Source organism: Acomys minous, assembly GCF_964271855.1.
Source record: "Acomys minous genome assembly, chromosome: 16".
Lineage (NCBI taxonomy): Eukaryota > Metazoa > Chordata > Mammalia > Rodentia > Muridae > Acomys > Acomys minous.
The window spans coordinates 17,989,142-18,012,251 of NC_140498.1; the positions used below are offsets into that span (position 1 = coordinate 17,989,142).

The 23,110-nt window shown below is 43.9% G+C and overlaps 1 protein-coding gene across 4 annotated transcripts in view; it reads right to left on the reverse strand.

The window, feature by feature from the left end:
- Positions 1-8,523: 8,523 nt before the first annotated feature.
- Positions 8,524-23,110, reverse strand: part of KIF3A (kinesin family member 3A) — a 37,211-nt gene continuing 22,624 nt past the window's right edge. For 3 of the 4 annotated variants that reach the window (XM_084763946.1, XM_084763944.1, XM_084763945.1), the window contains 8 exons: positions 19,506-19,662; positions 18,939-19,119; positions 18,659-18,769; positions 18,058-18,183; positions 14,897-14,950; positions 14,538-14,606; positions 13,946-14,070; positions 8,524-11,612 (listed from right to left, as the gene is read on the reverse strand). In XM_084763946.1, coding sequence (XP_084620072.1) covers positions 11,564-11,612; positions 13,946-14,070; positions 14,538-14,606; positions 14,897-14,950; positions 18,058-18,183; positions 18,659-18,769; positions 18,939-19,119; positions 19,506-19,662 — 872 coding nt within the window. In that variant the 3' untranslated portion in view covers positions 8,524-11,563. Of the gene's footprint in view, positions 11,613-13,945; positions 14,071-14,537; positions 14,607-14,896; positions 14,951-18,057; positions 18,184-18,658; positions 18,770-18,938; positions 19,120-19,505; positions 19,663-22,277; positions 22,287-23,110 lie in introns of all 4 variants that reach the window. The other variant, XM_084763943.1, reaches the window with a different exon arrangement.

Genomic DNA, 23,110 nt, shown 5'->3' on the forward strand with positions numbered 1-23,110 from the left:
ACAAGAACAAACAAATGAGTCATTGGGCCAGAGAGATGGTTCAGTGGTTAAGGGTGCTTGCTGTTCTTGCGGAGGGCTTAGGTTGTTTCCAAGCACCGACACAGTGGCTTCAAATTATTTGTAACTCCAAGGGATTTGACACTTTTGGCCTCTGAGGTTACTGAAATCATGTGCATATATCCATATGCAGACACACACATCTACACAAAATTTTAAAGAAAAAATAAGAGGGGCTGGGGTGGCACAGCCTCTAACGCCAGCATTTGAGAAGCAGAGGCAGGGGGATCTCCAAGTTCAAGGCAAGCTTGGTCTACAGAGTAAGTTCGATGACCACCAGGGCTACAAAGAGAGACCCTTTCTCAAAATAAATAAATGAGTAAATACATACATATATACATACATACATATTTTTAAAAAGAACATGAGTTATGACCAACCTGAATAAATAGAAATTTTGCCTCAACTCAGTACCCACCCTCCCAAAAAGAAATAAATCTTCATTTTTTTTAAAATAAGGAAACTAAGAAATGTTTAAAGTTGATAATTAAGAAAATAGTTAAGCCAGGAGGTGACGGCGCATGCCTTTAATCCCAGCACTCAGGAGGCAGAGGCAGGTTGATGGACTGCTGTGAGTTCGAGGCCAGGCTGGTCTACAAAGTTAGTCCAGGACAGCCAAGGCTACACAAATGAACCCTATCTCAAAAAAAAAAAAAGGATAAGTGTAGCCATAAGTTGGGGCTGGAGAGGTGGCTCGGTGGTTAAGAGCACTGACTGCTTTTCCAGAAGAGCCAGGTTCAAGTTCCAGCACCCACATGGTGGCTCACAGCAACCTGTAAGTCCAGTTCTAGGGCATCTGACAGCCTTTTCTGGCATCTGTGGGCACTACATGCAGAACACAAACATGTAAGCAGGCACTCACACTCTACAAAAGACAGTGTAAATCTCAGTAAAACTGAGGAGGTAGTCATGAGTTCCTGTCGGCTGTGGCTGGGGACAGGGCACAGGGTGAACTACTTTGCTTTCACACACATTTGAGTTTTCTTAATTAAAATGAAATGTAGCCAGGCGTGGTGGCACATGCCTTTAATCCCAGCACTCAGGGAGGTAAAGGCAGGTGGATTGCTGTGAGTTCGAGGTCAACCTGGCCTACAAATCGAGTTCAGGACAGCCAAGGCTACACAGAGAAACCCTGTGTCAAAAAAACCAACAAGAGTTACATCTTAATAATGCTGTTATTTAAAAGGAATGGAAGTGAGAGAAGAGAAAGTAACCAAGCTCCGTGCTGTCAAACTTGCCAGTCAGAAGATGCTCTGTGCAGGAAGATGGGTCTAGTGAGTTGGCATTCTTTTGACCCTCAATCACATGCATGTGACAAAAATTAGCACCAATACTAAAATCACACCAAAAATACATACCAACTTTTTAACCCCTTCAAAATAAAGGGGAAAAAAATCAAAAGCTTAAAATCTCACCCTGACCACAGTCAGTTTCACCCTGCCCACATGAATTACCAGCATGCCAAGGGCACTAGACGCTTCTAAGGCCAATGGGGGAAGATACGCAGTGAAAACTCTAATTTCCGCTCTCTTCTGATTGAAACTCATTTGCATGCGCTGGCTAAATGTGAGCTGTGTCTGCCACAGGATATATGTTGTGGGTCTGCACTTGGCATATGAGGCTGGGATGATAAAAGAAAGACCTGGAGTAGACGTCAAGACACAGGTGGCCTCCTGGTCACTCAACACTGTAAGCGTGGATGGCCAGGACAAGACACACTAACATTCTTGCTTGCATACAGACGGGGAACCCTGGACTCCAGATTTAAACATCCAACCATCTGCCTCTGGTTGGAGCAAGAGAAAAAGAGAACATGGGTTAAGGACAGACAGAAAGGATGTGGAGAAACTAGGATTAAGTGAAAGTCGCAAGGCTGGTGACTGGAGCAGTTACCGAGACCACATAGCCACAGCAAGTGCCTGCTCGGTAGCGTGTGCTTGTCCCTGCCAGCTCTCTCCCACGATGTGCACCGCCACTGCCTTTGTCCTCAGCCTTAGAGAACCTTAGGGTTCTCTCTAACTAGTGTCTGTAATGGGTAAGAAGTACCTCGTGAACAGACGCCTGACCATGTGCTGTGTCTTGTGTGCAACATTTTGGGGAGGGGGGAGGCTATTGAGAAATGTTGGACTCTGATAAAAATGCCATGGGGGATATCCCAGCAAGATGGCTCAGCAAATAAAGGGGCTCACTGCCAAGGTTGAAGACCTGAGTTTGGTCCCCCAGGATCTATATGGCGGAAAGAGAGAACTGACATGTACAAACTGTCCTCTGGTCACCACATATGCTGTTATGTGTACATGTATACATGAGTGTATATACATACACATGTGTACGAATAAATACAATTTTTTAAATGACCCAAGCATTCTCTTCTTATTACTTGTCTATCTGCACCATTACTGTGACCTCCAATTTTCTTCATCCTCTAGACTTGTTCTCTCAGATGGTATCCCATAATATCCAGATCCTCTGAGGACAGGACAGGATAGCATACTGCAGCACAGCTTCCACATGGCCCATCAACACAGGGGCCAGCATCTCAACTCTATCAACCTCTACCCAGGGCAAGGCAGGGGCTTTCTCTAGTCTTGGGGCCGATGTCTTGTCAATTTGCAAGGTAGGGTTCCACTCTCCAGTCCTGTAGTCCCTTAAGTAGCTGCCCTTGCTGACACCTCCTGAACCGGCCTCTCTTTAAAAACAAAGTTAAGCTAGGAATGGTGACACACACCTTTAATCCCAGCACCCAGAACTCTGTGAGTTCATGGTCAGCTTGGTCTACAGAGCGAGTCCAGGACAGCCAGGACTACACAGAGAAACCCTGTCTTGGAAAACCAAAATCAAGTTTAAAATAGATTCCCCCTCCCATGGTACCAGGCACCAAACCCATGGCCTTGTGTGCTTTACTGTGAGGTATACACTCAGCCCTTTTGGTCTCCAACCCTGAGATGACATTCTCACCTTAGCTTTCTAGACTGCCTTGGTGTGTGTGTGCACAAGCATGTATGTCCATGTGCCTTTACACTGCAATGTGAGGACCAATTTCATGGGTCTTACTCAACTGCTCTTACTTTCTTTTTCTTTTTTATAAATGTGTGTACACGTGCGCGCATGATACATGTATACTTGTGTGGCATGGTGCACATGCTGACATCCAGTCATTTCTCTCCTTCTTCCTCTACATGGCTATCAGAGATTGAATTCAAGTCACTAGGTTTGTACAGCAAGTGCCCTTTATCCACTGAGCCATCTCCTTGGCTCCTCCTCCTTCTTCTTTTTTAGTTTTTCAAGACAGGGTTTCTCTGTATAGCCTTGGCTGTCCTGGACTTGCTTTATAGACCAGGCTGGCCTGGAACTCATGGTGATCCACCTGCCTCTGCCTCCAGAGTGCTAGGATTACAGGCATGCGTCACCACGCCCGGGTCCATTTTGATTCTTGAGGCAGGATCTTACTAAACCTTACAGGAGTTCACCTTATCAGCTGACAGGCTGGCCAGTGAGTGCCTGGATCCACCTGCCTCCACCCAGCACTGGGCAGGATGTGGGTGCTGGTGATCTGCACCCACAGAAGGCACTTTCCCTGCTGAGCTATCTCCCAGCACAAGACTTCTTCCCTTCTAATGAACTCTTCCTGCCAGTTTCGTCTCTGTGCAAGCTGCAGAAGGAATCTGTTCCGTCCTGTTTTCTATTGGCCAGTGTTAAAGCACACTTTCATAAGTTTGCTCCATTGGTCTAAGAATGGAGGCCTGCTGTCTCTACAGTCCACACTGGCTTTTCTGTGCCCAAGGACATACTACATGCCACAGATGGGAGGGAGGTGGTCAGTAGAGATGCTGCTGCAACCCAAGGAGAAACACAATTTTGTTTTTGTTTGTTTGTTTTGAGACCAGGTTTCTCTGTGTAATAGCCTTGACTATCCTGAAACTTTCTTTGTAGATCAGGCTGGCCTCAAACTCACAGAGATCCATCTGCCTCTGCCTCCTGAGGGCTGGGATTAAAGGCATGCACCATCACATTCAGCAACTAAATTTGCTTGTGTGTGTGTGTGTGTATGTACGCATGCATGTTTGTGGTGCATACGTATGCACTTGCCCAAGTGCTGAGTCAGGAGGATGACATCAGGTGTCCTGCTCTCCCACTCTGCCTGTGTCTGTCACTGAAACCTTTGTCTCTGACCTGCAACAGTGCTGGCGTTACAGGCACCTGTGGCCATGCTCAGTCTGTTAAGTGAGAGCTGGAGATGCGCACTCAGGTCTTCTTACTTGGTAAGTGTCCTCACTCACTGAGCCATCTCCTGAGGCCCAACACACATTTAGAAGAGGGTACCAGGACAGCTGTACACTGCTGGTGGGCGAGCAAGCAGGGCAGCTACTGTGGAAACCCGCACAGAGGTTCCCAAAAACTAAGCCTTATCTACCATCTGATCCGGCTGTGAACCGGAAGGATTGTAAGTGAGCACACCGCAGAGATGCTTGCATATTCGCCATCACTGTAGCACTGCACAGTCGTGAAGATACAGAAGCAAGGAGCGGCAGATACATAAGGAATATGCTATTCCTGTGCACAATGGGCTCGTGCTTAGGAGCAAAGAAGGAAAGCGTGTTTACAGACAGTAGATGTGGCTGGAGATTATGTTAAACAAAATAAGGCTAGATTGAGAAAGACAAATTTCTCTGTCTTATGCAGACTCTGTATTTAAATCTGAGTGTATTCAGAGTGTGTGTACACACAGTTAAAGTGAAAGGGAATTAAGAGAGGGAGAGCACTCTTTTTTTTCTTTCTTTCTTTTTTTTTTTAGTTTTTTCAAGACACGGTTTCTCTGTGTAGCCTTGGCTGTCCTGGACTTGCTTTATTGACCAGGCTGGCCTGGAACTCACGGTGATCAGCCTGCCTCTGCCTCCAGAGTGCTGGGATTACAGGCATTTGTCACTCCTTTAATCCCAGCACTAGGGAGGCAGAGGCAGGTGGATTTCTGAGTTCCGAGGCCAGCCTAGTCAACAGAGTGAGTTCCAGGACAGCCAGGGCTACACAGAGAAACCCTGTCACAAAGGGGTGTGTGTGTGAGGGAGACTTTCGGGCATAGGTGAGTGGGATACCATGTGACCTGTCAGGAAGGCTGGGGAAGGACAGTGGGTGAGAGGCACTAATTAAACACATTATTTTTTGTTTTTGTCTATGAGGATGCCACAAGGAGGCCATTTTATATGCTAATTTAGAGAATTGACAACAAAAAGGAGGCAGCCTGGCTAGTGAAGGGCAAAACTCTTGCTGAAGATAAGTTGAGGCCAGCGTAGGATTTCTGTAGGTCTCTGGTACTTTTTAAGTCGGGTTAGGCAATATCCTCTTTGTTAAGATTGGTATCACACTCTGAGAACATTTTATTTCAGTTGTAAAGTCCCAGTTAAATTCTTAGCTACGATGGGAGAAATGCAGCCTTTGATTACAACTCAAATTTCCCCAGCCCTCCCGAGAGGCTGGGGGAGAGGGGCAGGTGTGGGAGAGCGTCTGATCTGTCCTGTGCTTCAGAGAGCCATAACCGTGTTTGGGTAAGACAACCCGATGTTCTGATAACGCTGATAAAAGTAACCTGAAGGTTGGGTCGCAGGAAGCCCAAGATTAAATGCTGAGAGGAAACAGGTTGTTTTTGAAGTAGCCTTTTCACAATCACTTTCCCACAGAAGGGCTCAGCTTCCGAAGGAAGACAGAATACCTGATTTGCTTTGCAAATCAAACGGTTTTAAGGAGCAATTCTGCTAATCCACTACAAATCTGTCTGGAGGCTCCGCCCCCTCTGCCTAAAGCTCAGGCCTGGGCTTCAGCGCCCTATGAACTGCTCTTGCTACATCATTCATTGAGATACTAACTAGTTTTACAAATGAATCTGAGGACAGAGGCCTTGGTGGCTCCTGCCTGTGATCTTGGCACTCAGGAGGTGGAGTCCCAAAGATCAGAAACTGAATCTCAGCCTCGGCTATATACAGAGTTGGAGCCTAGCTTGGGCTAAATGAGATACTGTTTCCAAAAAAAAAAAAAAAAAAAAAAAAAAAAGGCTTGCAGGCTGGGCTGGGACTGGGGCGGGGTGGGGGTAGGGTAGGGAGGGCTATAGAGATGGCTCAGTGGTTAAGACACTGCTTTTTCAAGATTGGAATTCAGTTCCCAGCGCCCATGCTATGCGGCTCATAGCTATGAGCCCAGTTTGAGGGAACCTGACACCCTTTTCTGGCTTCCATGGACAATTGTACTTATGCTTATGTACCTCGATACCCACCCCTAGCCAAAACAAACATAAAATCTTTTTTGCTTGTTTGTTTTGTTTTTCCGAGATGGGGTCTCTCTGTGTTAGCCTTGGCTGTCCTGGAGTTGCTTTGTAGACCAGGCTGGCTTTAAACTCACAGAGACCCGCCTGCCTCTCCTGAGTGCTGGGACTAAAAATCTTAAAAGTGAGGAAGGAGCATGGCCTGAGAGTTAGCTCAGTAGGAAACGTTCTGACCCCAGCACTTGTGGAAAAAGCTGAGACAGCGGTATTAGTCCTGCGGAGGCACAGAAAGGAGCCTCCTGGCACTGACTGGTGTGCTAGCCCAGTGTAAGCAGTAAGCCCCAGAGCAGTAAGAGACACGCAAACACGAGTGTGTACACGCGCACCCCTAAAACTAATGCTATTACTCTCAAAGAACAAAGGGACCAGGAGATGATGATTCAGAGCACGCCAGGCAGGAGGCAACCATTAGACTTTACAATTCAGTCAATCAAAGAAAAACTTGAGGCTGGGGAAAAGCTCAGCAGTTAAGAAGCACTGGCTGCTCTTGCAGAAGACTGGGGTTCAGTTCCCAGGACCCACATGGTGGTCCTCAAGTGTCATAACTCCAGTTCTGAGGGATCTAATGGCCTCTCCTGGCAACTGAGGCACCAGGCCCACTCACAGTGCACATACACAGATGCAGGCAGAACATGCAGACACACAAAATAATTCAGTCTTTAGGAACTGAAAGGAAAGCATAAAAACACCCTCTTCCCGGAGCACACCTGGCTTTAGGGACGACTGCTTTGTGGCTGTCGTGGGACCCTCACCTGAGTGAGCCTTTGTTCCCCCACCACTTGTAATTCTGTCCTAACTGTACTCAGCCTCAGGGTCTCTGGTGGGGAAGGATGAAGGGAGGTGGTCCCATCTACACAGTCATGGCGAAGCCATCATCCCTGCTGGGGATGACATCCCCTGCATCCTCCTCCAAAGGACTGCCAAGCCCAGCTGGACAGCTGAAGATGGCTGCAGTCTCATTCAGAGCACAGAGTGGACAGCATCTCACAGGTGGGTTCTATAAAGTCTGGCAGCTGGGATGGGAGAAAACCCATGTTTAAAAACTACAAATAAGCTGGGCGTGGTGGCGCACGCCTATAATTCCAGCACTTGGGAGGCAGAGGCAGGTGGATTGCTGTGAGTTCGAGGCCAGCCTGGTCTACAAAGCGGGTCCAGGACAGCTAAGGCTACACAGAGAAACTCTGTCTCAAAAAACCAAAATAAATAAATAAATAAATATTAAAATAAATAAATATTAAAATAAATAAATATTTAAATATTTAAATAAATAAATAAAATAAAAACTACAAATAAAAAGTTTTTTGCATGTGAGCAGAGGAAAGACAATTTGGGTAGAGGAAGAGGCCAACAAGGCAAGAAGGGGTGAATAAGAACAAGTCTAATGACACAACAGAACTCAGGCACTCGGTACGCTAACTTCAAAAAGGCCCATTAACCTAGTCATTCAATCAAAACTTCTCGAGGCCCACTCTGATTTCTTTAGCCTGCCTAGCACACATATGGCTGCTCATAACTGCTGCAGGGACAAAATTGGTGCCATGTTCTACATGAAATGTATGTTCTGCAACTAATGCCGTGGTCTGTGAACGTTCTGTGAGAACTTGTCCTCCAGGTGACCCTACTCCTTCCTGCGTTCTGGGAATGGCCACGCACTGCCGTAAACTAGACCTGCCAGCACTCTCCAGAAACTCCACATGAGTGATTAGATACAATTAACTCCCAACGATCCTCTGAGCTAAAACGACTTCCCTGGGGGTTCAGCCTCCTGGACCCAACCTGCCTGAAGGCCGACACCCTGTAACCCACAACCCCCACTTATGGTTTTTTCCTTACTTCCCTGTGACCCCAACCCCTAATTACAGCTCTTCCCCTTATAAACCCATTGCCCTTGAAGTTCAGGGTCACTCTCCCATCCTGCTGCCTCAGGAAGGACTGAGATCTGAGGCTCGAGCCTGTAATACAGGACTCTGTATGCTGCATCGCTATCGAGTCCTGGGGGTCATTTTGGGGGTCTCGCGGTCTGGGTGATCTCGGTATTACAACTGTGACTCTAGTTCCAGGGGACCCGACGCCCTCTGGTTAACACAGGAACACAGCACATACGTGGTGTACACACACCAAGAGAAAATGAATAAAGATGTTTTAAAAGACAGTAGGCATTGGGGAGGCATTTTATTCTCATCTTACCATGCTGCATGTACACACAACATTAATATATACAGCTTGAACAAGTACAATTTATACATAAAATACAACTCAAGTATGGATTTTGAATTAATACAGCAACCTTATGTACAGTTTGTATCCTGGCCAGTAGCAGCATTATAGTAACACTACTCAGGCTTTCACTGATTCTAATTAGTCAAACTGTAGGGTCAGCTCAAAGGCACTAGGAAGAACTATGTTTTCTAGTACTTTAAGAAAAACAATAATGAAAAAAATTATATATATTGAGAAATGGGGTGGAGGGGAAGCTGGGTGTAGTGGTGCGTAAGTGTAATCCCAGCAACTGTGAGGTGGAGGTAGGAGGATCAGGAGTTTAAGGCCAACCTGGGCTACATACAGGGTTTGTGGCTAGCCTGGACTGTATGGGACTCTATCTCAAAATGGAGGAAGGGAGGGGAATAAACTGGGCAGACAGAGGTGTGTGTGTAAATGTAAACTCCGCCCATTCCTTAATTCACAGCTCTACAGGGAAGAGGGTGTTCCTTGTTCTAAGAGTTAAGAGAAAAAAGGGGAAATGGGACACACAAACCTAAAATGGAAATAAAAATGCTGAAACTGTAATCACAGCCTTAAACATACTGCAGGTGAAGTGACACTTCCCCCTCTCCTTCCAAAATAACCTTGGTGTTCCAGCTGCCAAAAACATAAATTAGAAAATCACCTTTTCCAGGATTATGTGTGACAGCTTGCCAGAGGGTTCTGGCACGCACTAGGTGCAGAGCCTTCCCCTCAGTAAGCCTCAACATCCCAGGAGTGACACTGCATGGAGAGAGTCTGACTATAGAGCAGGAATGCAGAGATAGCCATAACTTCCTATTACGGCTCCTTTCAAATAAATAAACATTACTTTTTAAATTAAGGGGGAAAAGGATACTTATCAATAGCCTATTTATAGATCTGCTCCACTCACAAATCTGAACATTTATTTTAAACATTAAGCAAGTTTGTTCTTCATCTCTATCCATTCATGAAATTAACACTGAAAATACAAACGATTCCATTTGTGGACAAAGACACAGTACATGAGGCGCAGCCACAGCACTCCCGTGACAGAAGTGGGTGTCCTACCATCTTCCAACGGACCTCCCAACCTGGCGAGAATCTAATTTGGTTTTCAGAAAATGAACAATGTCCACCTGATTAGAGTTTTAACATAAATGCTTTAATAAACATATTGCTTGGTATGATAACATGCACCTGCAGTCTCAGCACCTAGGAGGCTGAGGCAGAAGGATCATGAGTCCCAGGCCAGCCTGGGCGGACACAGAGAGACCCTGGCTCAAAACAACTGACAAGCAAGCAAACAAAATTATTAAGTCAAGCTGCTTAGAGAAGCATCTAATATTCTCAGTTTTATGGAGTTATTTTTGTTACTGTGATAGGCTTTACCTAGATTCAATTTCTCTTATGTTTTAGCTTAATTCACAGTAATTATTCCTTCCAGGCCAACTGAACAGTTAAGTGATAGAAACATAAACTTTTAAAATGAAGGCATAAAGGTTCTTATCCTTACTGGTAAAATTAAGATTCTATAATTACTAACAGTTAAATTTACATCATGGAGAAATTTGACATCACCAAGATGCTCAGCTTAGATGAGTCTTTGCAAGATACACACTCAGCTCATCAAATCACAACAGCAGAGCCACACCCACTACCTTGAAGATGCCGCCCCAACAGCCATGCTCACATCAGCACATACAGGGTACTCAGCGCTCCAGTCCTGGAAAGCCCGAGAATGTACTGCCATCTCCCCTGGGCTGTACCTCTGCTCAGCCACCCAAGCCTACATAGCTCTGCCATTATAAACTAGTATTTATTCAAACTTTTTAAAATCATAGCAATTGAATTAATCCTAACTTGGGAAGTCGCAAAACCTTTGCAGTCAATAGCTCGGAGTTGTACAATTTCAAACTTTTAAAGTGTGACAGATTTTGGAAACATATAACCTTCAAAAATTTTTGTAAGTAGGCAACAAAACCAAAAACCTCCCTATTTATTATAACTTATCATACTATACAATGAATATAACTCTTTTGGAGAAGAATATGGTATAAATAGATTAATCAATACAAGAAATTTAGGGAAAACTATTTATAAAAATGCTATGAAGAAAATTAAAAGTTATTTTTCTGGCTTTGCTTCATTTTCTGAAAAATGAGACTGGTTTCAATTTGTATACAGTTGTTTCCATTAAACTTAAAATTCAGACAAAGGAGTGTCTGTAAGCCATACATCCAAAGGAATTTTTTAAAACGTATGTGTGAGCAAAGGTAAATGGCCGATGCTGGCTTCAGGAGGTATGGAGAAGTCAAATCAGCAAAAACAAAGGCTGAATGTGGAGCCAGAGTGACAGGAACTGGAGCATGGCCAGATGAAGCCCATGTCACACTGCATCTTTAAACTGTAATTCTGCAAAGCTACCAAACTGTACAGTTTTCTACAGATCAGTAACGTCAGTTATCTCACACTTAGATGCAATGGACATCATAATGGTGGACTGCATTTAGACAGGCCAGGCAGGTGTCAGGACCAAGTTACTGCTTAGATGAGCACCCAGACATTGACACGGCACACAGGACAAGGCGACCTTCTGTGTGCCAACAGGACAGACTCTGTTCTTTTCTGAGAGGCCGCTTATCTAGATACACAGCAGCTGAGTACACAGCTAAGAGACGCACATTCATGGACAACAGCAACGCTCTGTAGGAACTGTGCCCTTACTTCCTGCAGAGCAGTGTGACACAGCACAGCATCCCCAACAATAGTGAGCTGTGCACACCTGCATGTTACAGAAACTTAAAGAGTCTAAAAGGTATTAGGAAAATTGCTATTTCCAGTCTCACTCCATGACTTACAGCTTCCATTATGTGAATTATACAGGCGTCCTCAGTGTCTTAATTAAGGATTTTTGTCCAGGCAGGAGAATATCACTCTTTTTTTATTGTAACTTTAATTCTGTAACATTTACTGAAGTAAAGAATCAATTACCATCTCAGGCTTTGCAGAACGCTTTCTGTTAAGAGAAGAAAGAGATGCAAGGTGAGTGATTTTTTTCCCTAAGAGACTGAATTGTCAACACTTTATGTGGCCAGAGTTCATGAATGGAGCGACACTGGCCATGCTTGGCCACGGCTAAGTTTGATTGCTACCCATTTTTTTTTTCAGAGTAGGTCACCAAAAGCAAGCACAAGAACATGTTGCCACAGCACAGTATTCCAGAGTGGTGAGGAGCTGGTCAGACCAGGGGCAGACAGGAGGCAGCTAAGCCAATCAGGGGTGCCCCTTGGTTACCTCCTCGGAGGAGGCTAATAGCACAGGTGGCCTCAGAGAAGCAGGACACAGAGTATCTGAAGTCACACTTTCCAGTGCAGACGCAGAGCCTACAGGAGGACTGTCTGTGCCTTCTCGTTGCTGTCCAGCACAGTGAGCTGCATGCCTCTCATGAAGCATCGCATGGCACGCTCGCTACAGAACACAAACATGTCACTTATTGCACATATCTGCTTACTTCCTATAAAAACTACAGTTTTGATTCTGTGACAGAGTTGAGTATTTTCTTTACCTTATGCTAAACAAAAAGTGTATTTTACAGTAGTACATTATAAAAACTGTATCAAAATAGCTCTGCAAATTATTTAAGGCCTATACAGTTTTTTAAAAGTACCTAAACTTGAGAGACCTCATCTGAGTAATTCGGATTCTCTTTGAAAAGGCAATGGTCCAGCAATAGTGGGACCTCTGTTCCCACACTAACAAGGGACAGAACCACTCTCCAGCTTGTTCCACCGACCTCCTCTGCCTGTCTCCCTGTGAGACCAACTGTCTCAGTACCGTTCGCCCTAGCTGACCACATCTTCCTAATAACTGTGAGCTCTGAGGAGAGCATCTACTAAGAGTGGAACAGTGGGGCTACAGGGATGGTGCAGTGCTCAAGGGCATTTGTTACTCCCAGGGGACCTGAGCTCACATCTCAATACCCATATGGTGGCTCTCGATCAACATTCCAGGGGATCTGACATCTGGTGCCCATATAAACATGCAGGCAAAACATCACATATAGATAGAACAATATTTATACATTTCTAAAGGTTCCATGTGTGTTGGCATATGAAAACCTTTAAATCCTTCATCTACATGCTAAAATATGCAAAAATCGTGTACATTTTAACATGCAGTTAATTCCTTCAAACCCTACTTTAGGGCCGGGCATGGTGGTGCACGCCTTTAATTCCAGCACTTGGGGGGTAGGGGACGACAGAGGTAGGCGGATCACTGAGTTCGAGGCCAGCCTGGTCTACAAAGCAAGTCCGGGACAGCCAGGGCTACACAGAGAAACCCTGTCTCAAAAAAACACCAAAAACCAAAAAAACCTCTCTTTAGTGATCCCAACTCTTTAAGTGTTAACATCTAAAAGACTATGTAACATAAAGACATAAAGCCAATCAACTTCACCCTACATGTAAAGCAAAAGACTTGTGGTTGGTTAAATTGGATCACCGGAGGAACATGAAGAGCATGAGCCCCACACCAGGCTTCCCCCTGCGGCTGTGTGAGGAAGCACGCAGACTACACAACTGCTACAACTGGCGCTGGAGATGTCACACAAGCTTCCCTTAACCTGAGAGCTAGGGAGCCAGTGTCCTTGTGGCAATGTCTGTCAGGAAACCTGACCAGCTTAATACCGTATTGTGGGACTCAAACTAGGCAAATTAATAAGCATCTTAGTAGAAGAATCAGTGTAAAAATTAAGACCCTAAAAAAGACAGTAGGTAGAACGTAAACAACAGGAAAAAAGGTGAGCTGAGGCTAGCTCTGTTCCACCCACAGGCATTAGTCTGAAAGAGTGCAGTTCTTTTTCTGTTAGAGACAGGGTCTCACTGTGTAGCCCTGATTGTCTTGAAACTTGCAATGCAGACCAGGCTGGCCTGGAACTCAGAGATCCACCTGCCTCTGCCTTCCAAGTGCTGGGATTAAAGGTGTGCACCACCACAACTGTCCCAGAGCACAATTCTTTTTGTTTGGTTGGTTGGCTTGGTTTTTGTTTTTTCGAGACAGGGTTTCTCTGTGGAGCCTTGGCTGTCCTGGACCCGCTTTATAGACCAGGCTGGCCTTGAACTCACATCAATCTGCCTGCCTCTGCCTTCCAAGTGCTGGGATTAAAGGAGTGCACCACCACGCCCAGCTCCAGAGTGCAATTCTTTATCCCTATTTTACTTATCAAATTGCAGCTGCATAGAGAACATAACTGCAAACTCTGTGCCTAGTTAACTAACATTTGATTTCCTTTAGGTGTTTCTAAATACAGCATCTCAACACTGTCACTTCAGGGACTTGGGATTTCCTCACCTTCTCCCTGTCTTTGGTCTTGCTTTCCCTTTGGAGGTCCTCGGCCTTTCTAACTTCATCAGAGACTGGCGCAGACTCTCCTCTGTATAGGCGAGGTACACGTGGGAAAGGTCTACTTCAAAGGGCTGTAAGAACACACAAGGGAAGTTAAACCAGATTTGGGTAAGACTTAAAACATGTCTGACACCAGGCAAAAGAACCACTGAACACAAAATCAAATAGTCCTTTAATGGTGTCTTCTGTCTCAGTATGTAAACTGTACTCAAAGCTTAAGAATTAGAGGCCATGACATGTCACAAAGTTCTTCAGATATAAAGAAAAACTTCTCTGGCTGACCTAGGACCACGGAAGGGAAGCAAGGCATCCTAGACCCCTGCCATGTCCTCACAGGCCAGAGTGGTGAAAAGGGCACACAAGAGTGACAGCAGGCCGTGCTTATGGAAGGAGTAGAAAGGCGACAGCTGCCAAGTGAACGGTGGCAAGCCGACCTGTCCTGACAGCCCCACTCAAAGAGCCTCTGTCGGCAAAAGATAAGCAACACCATGACTCACATTTCTCTAAAGACAGAGGCAGTATTGAAAAGTGCTCTTACATCTCTCTCCTTCTTGTCAGGCACTGGAGTTTGTTTCCTCATGTTATTTCCTGTGTAGGCCACACATTTCTCAAAGAAGGAAAAGAGGGAAGAGACATGTCTGAATTAATACCGTGAGCTGGGAGAGTTGTTGTGAGACATCCTGACAGCTCACTAGTCAACATGGCATGAACCCTGGAGCAGAAAGGATGCACAGGCCACCCAGTACCAAGGAGCCCCAGGCCTAACCCATTTCCACAAACGGCCCCCACATTGCTGTGATTCAGAAAAACCTCCTATCTGGCCCACTGAGTTCAGATCCGATCCATCCTGCACAGCGGTCTCCACTCCAATTTCACAGGTATGAAAGCAATACTCACAAGCTGCCATTCTCCTATGTCTTCATTCCAATGGACATAGTTCTCAATCATTTCCTTCAAAGAGAGTCAAAGCCTATTCTTAGTTTATTTATAGAACTGTATGTATAAAAACAATATAAGCATGTGTGATCTTTTCCTATATGTATCACTCTATCTTGCCCATAATAATTCCTTGGACTTCCTCATGCCTTGAACTAAGCTCTTTTAAAGGCCTTGCATTTTTATCTCTCTCTCTACATACATATGTATACACACACAGACACACACACATATTTGCATGATGGGGGGATAGGGGCATGTCATGTTATTTATGTGGAGGTCAGAGAACAACTTTGTGGAATCAGTTTTCTCTTTTATACCTTTATGTGGGTTCTGGGCATCAAACACAGGTCACCAAGTTTATATAATAAACTTTACTTGCTGAACCATCTCACTGGCTCATTAGAACTACACTTTCAGTGTTAACTGAAAAGGGTTATTTCTGAATATTATGTACTGCATCAAACATTTTTGTTTTGAGACAGGCTGGCTGTCCTGGAACATATAGAAATCCACCCGCCTCTGCTTCCTGAGTGCTGAGACCCAAGGCATGCACTATCACCACCTAGCCTGCATCAAGCATTTAAAGACATACACTCCTTGGGCTGGAGAGTTGCATAATGGTTAAAAGCAACTGTTCCTGCAGGGGAGCTGAGTTCAGTTCCCAGGTCACAACATGGTGGTTCACAATAGTATGTAACTGTAATTCCAGGGATCTGACACTTCTGGTCTCCGTAAGCACCAGGCATACACATGGTACACACATATACATACAGGCAAAACATTTATATACATAAAAACAAATTTAAGTGCACACACATACTTCTTAGGAGCACATGTAGATACTATTCAACTGTGTAAAAAGAAAAGTTAAGTTGGAATCCTGAGAATCAGGAGGGCAGCCAGGTTGGGCCGGAAAAGGCAAAGGAATAAAAAAGTTGGGAAATCTTTTGGCTAAAAACAGGTTACAGTCTAGATTAGATTTCAGCTCTGATTTTGGGTAATGGAACTAGGGCATCGTGGAGTGTCAGAAACCCAAGACTGACTCTGGGTACTTGGGGTCCAAAAGAAAAATTTCAGACAAACTTCTCATAGCTACACTGAGATTCACACATTAAACACAGACACCAAATTGTATTAAGATAGGCCAGGTGTGGTGGCACACACCTTTAATCCCAGTGCTCAGGAGGCAGAGGCAGGTGGATCCCTGTGAGTTAGAGGCCAGCCTGGTCTACAAAGTGAGTCCAGGACAGCTAGGGCTACACACAGAGAAACCCTGTCTCAAAACAACAACAACAACAAAATACAGTTGAAGGTGGGCTGCAGACAGCTCCAAAGGTTAAGGGTGCCCACTGCCCTTGCACACACACCCAGCAACTCACAACCTCCTGTAAATCCAGTTCTAGGGGACCCAACGCTCTTTCCTGGACTCTGTGCACAAACCCACATCCTCACATAAACACAAAGGTAAAAATAAAACAAATTTTTTGCTAAGAAAAAGGTAAGATTTTAAAATTATGCTGGTGATAATAATTATACCTGTTTGAAAATGACTACTGATGATGACTGGTTGTACAAGGAAGTGAATAAATTTGGTGTTATTAACTGTGTACATACAGATGACTAGAGTGGGAAATTTCATCTTCTGTCTATTTATACGGGGGTGGGGGAAGCACATCCAACAAGAGAGAGGACAGCAGCACATACTGCTTATTTTTTGTTTAAAAATTATTTATGCAGCTGGGTTGTGGTGGTCTACGCCTTTAATCCCAGCACCCAGGAGGCAGAAGCATGCACATCTCTGAGTTTAAGGCCAGCCTGGTCTACAGAGTGAGTCCTAGGACAGCCAAGGCTACATAGAGAAGCCCTGTCTCTAAAAAAATTTATGCATATATTCTATGTAGATGAGTGTGTCTGTGCACTACATGTCTGCCTAATGCCTACTGAGGACAGAGGAGGGTGCTGGATCCCCTGGGACTGGAATTACAGATGGTTATGAGTTACCACGTGGTTGCTGGGAATTGAACCTGGATTCTTTGGAAGAGCAGCCAGTGCTCTGAGCCACTGAGCCACCTCTCCAGCTCTCTCTCTCCTTTCTAATAAAGTGTGTTAATGAATCAATAGTACCTCACCTTGGTTATGCATGCATTTATGAGAACCAAGGTCCTTCCAATGGGCTTACACATTCTTATTTAGATACTTATCAAAAAGATAATTAATTACATTCTAAAGAAAGTCAACATCTTTTATGCTGGCTAGTTTTATGTCAACTTGACACAAGTTAGAGTTATCTGAGAGGCATGGTGGCACATACCTGTAATCCTAGCACTCTGGGAGGCAGAGGCAGGTGGATAGCAAGCAGGTGGATAGCTGTGAGTTCGAAACCAGCCTGGTCTACAAAGTAAGTCCAGGATAGCCAAGGTTACACAGAGAAACCCTGTCTAAAAAAAAAACAAAAACAAAAAAGCCCAAATAACCCCCAAACAAACAAAAAGGATCCCATCGCAAGGCATTTTCTGAAGTAGTGATTGATGGGTGAGGGTTCAGCCCATGTGGGCAGTGCCATGCCTGCTCAGTTCTTCCACAAAGGCCGATGTTCCTGTCTGTAATTAAAACGAGGGCATTCTAAATCCCTAGCAGTCACCTGCTGCTCTAATCTCACTCCCCCATTTCATGGGACTGAAGAGGCACATTTAGAGAAATTCAGTCACGTGATATCTATCCAAATCATTAGCACACATTAAGGCAGGTGGCTCTAGGTTTATTACAAAAGCAAGGCACAAGGAGCAAGCCAGAAAGCAGCACCCCCTCCACGGCCTCTGCATCAGCTCCTGACTCCAGGTTCCGGCCCTGCTTGAGTTCCTGTCCTGACTCCCTTCAATGATAAACAGTAATCTGGAAACTTAGGCCAATATACCTTTCCTCACCAACTTGCTTTTGGTCATGGTGCTTCATCGCAGCAACAGTAACCCTAACTAGGACACTTTTATATGACAGCATTAGTTCAAATCAAACTTTATAGAGGACAGCTGCAATGTAAACATTTAACATCTTAACTAATTACACTGGCTTGTTCTTTAGCTCTCGTCAGTGACCTAATCTCTAGCCCAGACTCTCCTCACCTGGTAATCCTGAGGTATGAAGTTATCAATAATGAGCATCTGAAGCCGAAGCTCTCGGCTGAGCTGCCGAATGTTCTCAAGAAGGCCTTCAATTTCCCTCTGATGCTCTTGCTGGAGATCGGCCATCTACCAGAGAACCCATAACAGTATAAAACAAACAAGATTTTAAGCACAAACAATGCACCTGGCCCAGTAAAAACTAACCCAGCTCTTCAACAGACTGGCACTGTCACTGGCTCTTTCAGATTAGAGCTGGGGAGTGGGGGTGGGGAGGTAGGGGAGTTTAATAAGTAAAATTTAAAATATACAGAAAGAAGTGAACGTTGTTAGTGCTTTAAAACTGTAAGCACACAAAGCCAGGGTGGGGTAGCATACACCTTTAATCCCTGCACTTGGGAGGCAGAGGCAGGCAGATATCTTGAGTTTGACGCCAGCCTGGTCTACAGACCAAGTTCCAGGTCAGCCAAGGCTACACAGAGAAACCCTGTCTCAGAAGAAAAAAAAAGAAAAAAGAAAAAGAAAAGAAAGAAACCAACCAACGAAACTGTAAGCACACAGGAAGGTTCTAAACTGCATTATGGGAAATTTCTAAGACACTGACCTCTGATTTTGCAGCCATCAGCATGGTCCAGACTTTCTTTAATTTCTTGGTCTTTCCCTGTGCCTCCTCTTGCAGACTGGTATATTTTTCCTCAATGTCCAAGCGTTCTTGCTATGATGAAACCAGGTTAAATTCAGAATAATTTCCCTTAAATCACAAATTCAATATAACAAATGATCTAGATGTTTAGTAGCTATTGTCTTCAAAATCTGCTTTCTGTTTCAGCTTCCCACTGGAAAAGATAAGCACAGCACATACAGCACACTCAGCACGGCGTTACCTCTTTTTCCTCGAGTTCTTTCCGAAGCTGCTCAGCTCTTTTCCTCCTCTCCTCCAGCTCCATATTAGACTCCTCAAGAAGCTTCTCTTGCTCTTCAGCTTTGGCCAGCAAGTCCACACCACCGATAATTACCTTCTTCTCCAAAGCAGACAGCTTTTCCAGCAAAGACCGATGTTCCTGCCTGTAATTAAAACGAGGGCATTCTAAATCCCCAGCAGTCACCTGCTGCTCTAATCTCACTCCCCATTTCATGGGACTGAAGAGGCACACTTACAGAAGTTCAGTCCTGTGATATCTATCCAAGTCATACCACTTCATGGCATTAGCTCATCACCTAAGGTGTAATTCAAATTGGCCAATATTTTCTCCTACACAGTTATTTAATGATCAGAAAGATGCAACTTTAGAAGTTTGTCATATGCAGTGGACCCTCTACCCCAAAAACAGCTATGCTGGAGACAAAACTCAAGCTTTTGGTTGTTTTTAGTTGATCCATTTTCCTGATACCCAATCCTGTACCGAGCACTAGAAACTGGGTGAGGGCCCCCACACCCTCACTGCACTTACTGGGCTTTCAGAAGGTCTTTCTCCCGTCTCTCGAGTTCAGCTCTAGCTTTGTTTCTTTCTTCTTCTTCCATGTCAAGTTTTGTTTCCAGTGCTTTTTTCTCCTCATCAATTTTCGCTTGCATTTCCACCATCTTATCTGGGGAAACTTTCTTTTTACCTATTTGAGTCATTTAATTGCAGCAGTCACTAAACCCAGTCTATGTTTCAGACATAAGAATTATTATCTTAGGATAGCCCTGCCTATTCGCAGTCATACAACAGCAAATGTTAAGCTCCCATTTCTACTTAGGAGCTCCTAGACTTTTTAATTCATTAATAAAGTCAGACTGTTGACCAACTGTGCGATAATATGTAAAGGAAAACAAAAGCGGAACAAAACAGATGAGCAGAAAAGTAGGGAAAGAAAATTAATAGAAAAGCCAAATAAAACAGCAAAGCCTGTGAGTTTCCAAACAGCACACAGAAGCTAAAAATGGAAATGATGCTTTAATCATTTCCACACTCACCATGTAAGTTACTTATTTAAGGCAGGTATTTCACACTGATAAGCTGCCCTGGTAAATCATAAATGAGCCACCAAAGTAACTCACTATGTCAAACTAGATGACTGAAGTCCCTAACTCGGATCAAGCATGTCAAATACGAGCAGTCGGAAGCACCACCAACTAACAAGGCTGAAATGCGACTTCCACCTGCCTGCAGTGTCCAAGCCAGTGTAGACACATGCAGCGGCTCACACAAAGCTCACCAATAAATCTCAAAACATGAAGTTATATGAAAAAATCAAAAAGAGAAAGCAAACACTAGGCTATTAAAATGGATCTGAAACTGAGTCAATGAGAATTCATTTCTGGTTGATGCAAGTTCTTAGAAATGCAGTTCCTCAGAACAACAAGCATTTCACAGAACTGTCAGGCCTCAGGCTCTCCTGAAAGCTTGTCACTCTTAACTTCCTTCCCAAGGGACAAGGACAGAGGAGTATGAGTTAATATCTCCACCCCAAATCCAGCCCCTCCTGCTTAGAAGGAAAAGAAACTGAAAGCAATCACGATGGCACTACAGATCTGAGCACCTTCCTGTAGGAACCATGAAAGGCAGGATTTTGCACAGGCCTTTTCAACTCTTAAGGCAAAAATCTCACTAGAAACTCAAGGGTTTAACGGCATCCTCCTTCCTTCTATAAGCCAAAGTCTAAAGCAAAATCTAAGGCACAAAACCAAAGAGGAACTAAGAACAGTGATCCAGGCGGCTGGTGTGGTGTGATTCACTGCACTCCGTGTCGGAGGTGGGCCTGGGCCTATTGAACCTTCTCAATTATGCTATAGAAGAATAATTTTCATGAATAATTTAGTTCCTATTCCCATTGAATTCCTTGAAAATATATTCTGTCAGTAACAGCCTTATTAAAAATTTGAGGAGAAAAGTCTAAGTTCAGGATTACAGGAAGTACATGCACACAAAAACATGTAACTCCCACCTCGGGATTACACACGTTTAAAGAAAGATGGCAAATAGGTTAAAACCAAAATAGCATGTGTAGAAGGCATGGTACTGGCAGTATAGATGAAATGATCGGCTCAACATATGAACATGTTTTTTGGACTTGTAGCGTTTTGCTAATTAACAGTTCCCACCAGGAGGCAGTAATAAGAAAAGGGTTTGCATATATACTTATATAAATGCTGTCTCTTGATCAATTGCTTGCCTTGTGTGATAGTCTCTTCAAATGCATGCTTTAGAAGTGAATGCCTCACTGTGCTCAAGAGGGTTTCACGAAGACACTTGGCACGTATCTATGTCAGTTCAAAGTCTACACATTCAAATCCATATGGCTCTGGCCAGAATTGCCATGACCAGACACGTTTTTTGTTTGTTTGTTTGCTTTGTTTTTTTTTGTTTGTTTGTTTCAAATAAAACTTTAAGCTAACTGTGACTGTGTAAAAATTTGGTGACCAAGAGTAACTTTACATAGATCTCTAAGGAATGAATTTTTACCCTGAACATCCCTGGATACCAGCCTTAGCCTCCAGTAGGCTGCTTTCCACTGGACGATGCTATGAGGAGCCTTCTGTGCAGCCAATGAGCACCCCGATCCCTCCAATGGGATAAGAGACTACATATGCTTCTGAAGAAACTTTTAAAAGGAGGTGAGGGTGTAGCTCAGTGGTTGGCCACCATGTGCAAAGCCCTGGGTTCATTTATCAACAAAATCAATAAAAAACAAACAACAAACCCAGGAGGGGAAAAAAGGAACCTCAGAAAATTTTCTAGTTCTCAATGATAAAATTTAGCACAAAAATGTTAAGTAAGCAAATCTAAAAAGGCATGTTGATATTATAAAAAGTATTTAGCTAAGTCAACGAGAAGTAGTGAGCTTTTTAGTTCCCTCTTTACCTTACCAGGTGCTACCCAAGTGAAGGTGACCTGGCAAGGTGGGTAAGGGTGGAGCTGCAGCAAGTGTCAACTGGATTATTATAATGTATGTATCACAATCACCCATGATGTGGGCAACAGGAACTGACTCTTGGCTTTCAAAAAAGGAAGACAATGCCTAAACATCAAATCAGTTATAAGTGTGTTTTCAAAATACACTTAGTGGATCTTTAAGGATTTAGGGGGAAAGTTTTTTTTATAACTAAAATGGAATTGTTTTTAAAGACAGATACTTACCCTGTAAAAATTATTAAGTTTTAAAAATGTGAAGCACTTAAATAAAAGGTCTTGAGAAAATGAGTAACTGCACCATGTGGAGTGCAAGCCAATCACACCAACCTGCTTGGTCTTGCAAAGAAGCGGGAAGCGGGTCGCAGACAGGAAGCATGTGCACAGAGATGAGGAGGGAAGGAAGGAAAACATTATTTCCTTTGTAAAAAAGAGAAGACGTAACAGCATTCATTTAGCATGAGCATAGACATGAGTCAAATAATCAAAACTGAAACAGAGACACAGAAAAAGAGAGCATGTTCCATAGACAATCATGACCACTACATCCAGTCCACCCTGTGGGTCCCACGCAACCTCAGGTGCCCACAGGGCCCTGCAAGTGGGACAGCTCAGTGCATGTGCTTATGCTGATGGAGACAGACATGGAATTGGGAACCTGCTAAGACCTGGGAAATAGCAAAAAGGGCAAAACCAGAAATGAAGTCAAATTTTAAAATTAGTAAATTAAAAGTAGCAAAGCTCTCATTGTCCGTTTCCAAAATTTCCCAATTCAATGTTTTTTCTCTATAAAGACCCATTACAGGTGTGTCCCATTAAAAAAAAAATCTACCAGGTAGACCTGAAGCAACAAAACATATAAACTAGTTTATAGTAGTTTATACTAATCATGTGACTAACAAAAGGGTTAATGAATTTTAAAAGGAGTAAATTCACAGTATTTTATTTTCCAACTTGATTTGTAAGCAGTCCTCCATAATTACATAAAGTGAAGTGCACCTGCACAGCAGCAAATTCACATCCAGCCTGTGGGTAGATTGTTCTGGGTAATTAAATAATGACTAGCGAAGTAAATGACAGCTGATGATTCAAGCAAGGGACACCGAGCGGCCATTCGTATGTTTTTAATGGGAGGGGACATACACACATGTTACACACAGCAA